General features: G+C 44.2%; 1 protein-coding gene across 1 annotated transcript; it reads left to right on the top strand.

Moving 5' to 3' along the window:
- The first annotated feature begins 635 nt into the window (after positions 1-635).
- LOC147659372 (olfactory receptor 56A4-like) lies at positions 636-1,619 on the top strand. Its single transcript, XM_086951794.1, has one exon. The coding sequence runs from the start codon at positions 657-659 to the stop codon at positions 1,617-1,619; it is 963 nt and encodes a 320-aa protein (XP_086807920.1). The 5' UTR covers positions 636-656.
- The last annotated feature ends 1,993 nt before the right edge of the window (positions 1,620-3,612 follow it).

The following is a 3,612-nucleotide window of genomic DNA, read 5'->3' as shown; positions in this document are numbered from 1 at the left end:
GCTGCTTCAGTCTCAAACGTACAGCAAGCCCAAAACTAAACTGTAAGCACCAACATGACTTAAGGCAGCTCCCTTTAATCAAGGAGGGCAATACATGTTGGATGGAAATGCTTCAATTAATTCAAACTCCTTGGAGACATTCCATTCCATTGATTTGTAGCTCTTCAGTGCCATGAACTTGTAACTTTATCCTGGTCTAGAGCCACCAAATAGCCACAATTGACACGTTGTGCTTATAGGAACCAATTGCACTTCATCATTAAAATGTCATGTCTCTGGTTCTACTGATTGGCCTTTAGTTGCTTCAGTCTCAATTCATTTATTAAATTGGACTCTATTTTTTCTAAACATGTTTGTGTTGTGTTTTCTCTTTATTGCTGTTTAAAGTGCTGCATATATACCTTACACACTGCCTCTAAGTTAAGCCTGCCTGCCTTGAGCCAAGTGTACAGAGGGTTGAACACAGGTTAATTTAGGGTTTGTTTGTGGCACACCCTGACTAGAATCGTGGTAGTTGCTTGCAAAGAGTTTAACCCCCTCAACCAGTCACCCTACATCCTGAAATATATGGACATTGTAAGAGTGTAAAGAGTTAACCTCATAATCTCTCTTTCCTTTTTTTACTCTTTCTGCAGATGGTGAAGTGATACATAGTTATGTCTGCTGCCAACACTACCTCAGCCTTTCAAGTTTCACACTTTGTGCTGATCTGCTTTACAGGCATACAGAGCTGGCAGCATTGGCTGTCCATCCCTCTGACCTTTCTTTTCCTAGTGGCCTTTGTCTCCAATATCACAATCCTGACAGTCATACAAAGAGAGCACACCCTCCATGAACCCATGTATTATTTCCTCAGCCTACTTGCAGTCTTTGATCTGGGACTGTGCATGGCCACCACACCCAAAATCTTGGGTATTCTGTGCCTTGATATGAAGGTCATCGACCCACCTGCCTGCTTCCTTCAGATGTACCTGATGAACATTTTACTGGCCATGGAATCTGCTACATTTCTTTTCATGGCTTATGACCGCTACATTGCCATCTGTAAACCCCTGAGATACCCTTCTGTCATCACCACCAGGTTTGTTGCAAAAGTCATTGTGTTCATAGTGCTGAGAAATGCCTTGTTGCTATTGCCTGTGCCGGTGTTTGCTGCCAGACTTCATTACTGCTCCAGAAATGTTGTTGAACATTGCTTCTGCACCAGTGCTGCAGTGACATCACTTGCCTGTAATGATAGGACATTTAACACACTCTACCAGCTGATTGTTGCTTTTGGCCTCTTAGGAAGTGACCTCATCTTCATAATCTTGTCCTATTGCTTGATCCTTCGTGTGGTAATGACGTTTCAGGGCAAAGGGGCTGCAGCGAAAGCCTTCAGCACGTGTAGTTCCCACTTTATTTTGATTTCATTTTTTTACACTGTGCTGCTAGTTCTAATATTCACTGCCAGATTTGAGAAAGTAATTCCACATGATGTCCCAATCTTATTGAATGTTCTTCACTTCCTGGTCCCACCAGTCCTCAATCCTATTGTTTATGGGGTGAGGACCACAGAGATCAAACGCGGCATCATAAAAATGATAAGGAGCGGAATTACAGCCCCCCAGGTGCAATAAATCAACAGAAAGATGGACAATACCAACATCAATTGTTTGAAAGGCACATCTACAGTGCATCCTAAACCAAGACATGCTGCCCATGAGGCAGGGAAAGCAGGTCTGAGGAGGACATCCTTTTTTCTCAACTCCTATAGGCAATGTCTTCTTCTTTATCAGCAAATAAGGATGAGATTTCTTTTCAAGAGTAATAAAACCTATCAGCACAGCTTTATTAGTTTTGATGGGTATTTTTAAGATATTGTGGGTTGATAGACAAATTATACATTTTGAATATGCGGTTGGGATAAACCTATTGATCTGATGCAAATGCAATAAATTCAATTAACAAAAGAGGTTCATTATGAAATTAAGTAAGAATTTAACATCTAATTCTATTATTATGTACACACACATCTCTTCCATCCTAAACAATATAATCTTGGAATCTTCAGTAGCACAACCTAACAAACTCATCTGATTGTCAAAGTGCCATGTCCTCATTCCATCAATCTGACACATGATCCAAAATCAATTAAGCAATCAATCAAGCAGCATTGTGAAGCAACACACTGTCACCCCTAGTTGTATCTAGGTGCAGTGTCTCAGTCAAAGAGCCATTTCTTGATACTATTTCTGAAGTCTGCCTGCAAGGGTGTTGTGTGGAGCTGGAGGGCATGTTCATTCAAGGTCTTGGCAGTGAGGTAGGAGAAGGAGCGGCCACCGCTGTGGCTGTGCTGCATGCATGGGTGTGTGAGGGCGAGTGAAAAGGAGCACAGGTGTCTAGAGGAAGTTGAGTTGATGGTTGATATAGGCAGGTCCTAGGTAGTGGAGGGCTCTGTAGGCATGCATGAGGATCTTGAACTTCTAGATGGGAAGCCAGTGGAGGTCTCCCAGGTGGGGGACAATGTGGGTTTGTTTAGGGAGGTCCAGGATGAGTCTAGCTGCAGAGTTCTGTATGGTCTGGAGTCTATTGAGGAGCTGGCTGGAGATGCTGGCATAGAGGGTGTTACTGTATTTGAGGCAGTTGGTGACAAGGATCTGAGTGATGAACTTTCAGGTGTGGGATGGGATATGTCTAAAGATTCTGCGGAGCATGCAAAGTGTGTGGAACCTGGAGTAGAAGACTGAGTTGACTTCTTGTTTCATGGTCAGTTGGCTGTTGCGGATGATGCTGACATTGCATGCATAGTCGGGTGTGTAGGTGTAGGTCTGAGTTCTACAGGTCACCAACTGTGGTCCCATACAGAAGTGTTTTTTCCAAAGATCAGTGTTTCAGTTTTGTCAGAGCTGAGTTGGAGGCAGTTGTCTGTCATTCATTTGGCTACATTGGTCATGGCATCACAGAAGTTGTTTTTGGCTTCGGAGGGATCCGTAGTGAGTGAGAGGATCAGTGGAGTGTCACCTGGATAGGAGATTATCTTGAGTTACTGGGATCCGACGATGTCTCCAAGGGTGGTTCTGTAGCTGTTGAAAGGGGTGGACCTGAGGGATGATCGCTGTGTTACGCCGTATATGATGTCTTTGGCGTGGAGAAGGAGGGAGGGTATCAGAGGGTCTGAGTGCATCATGTGAGGAAGACGATCTATTTGAGGGCATCTTGCTGTATGCCTATGTTGTGGAGTCTGTTGATGAGGGTGTTGTGGGATATGGCATTGAAGGCCTCAGAGAGCATGAGGAGGATCAGGGCCACTGTTTCTCCATGGTCGAGGAGTGTTCGGATCTCATCTGCAGTGGTAATCAGCACGGTCTTAGTGCTGTGGTTGACATGGAATCCTAATAGTTAGGTGTCCAGTAGGTGGCTTAGTTCCAGGAATTTGATGAGCTACTGGTTGATGACTTTCTTGAGTACTTTGGCTGGGTAGGGGAGCAGGGATATAGAACGATCATTTGTGAGACAGCTGGGGTCTTTGGAGGCATTCTTTTTTAGGTATCTGATGTCTGGGTGTTTACATATGTCCAGGAGGGTTGCTGTGGAGATGGAGGTGGTGAGGATGCTGGTGATTGGGTTTGT

This window comes from Lissotriton vulgaris, unplaced genomic scaffold (genome assembly GCF_964263255.1).
Source record: "Lissotriton vulgaris unplaced genomic scaffold, aLisVul1.2 SCAFFOLD_5578, whole genome shotgun sequence".
NCBI classification, from domain to species: Eukaryota; Metazoa; Chordata; class Amphibia; order Caudata; family Salamandridae; genus Lissotriton; species Lissotriton vulgaris.
The sequence above is the reverse complement of the archived record's forward strand: the minus strand, read 5'-3'. Positions and strand labels throughout refer to the sequence as shown.

Excerpts from the sequence above, each read along its gene's own strand:
- LOC147659372 (XM_086951794.1), top strand. The coding sequence starts at position 657 with ATGTCTGCTGCCAACACTACCTCAGCCTTTCAAGTTTCACACTTTGTG.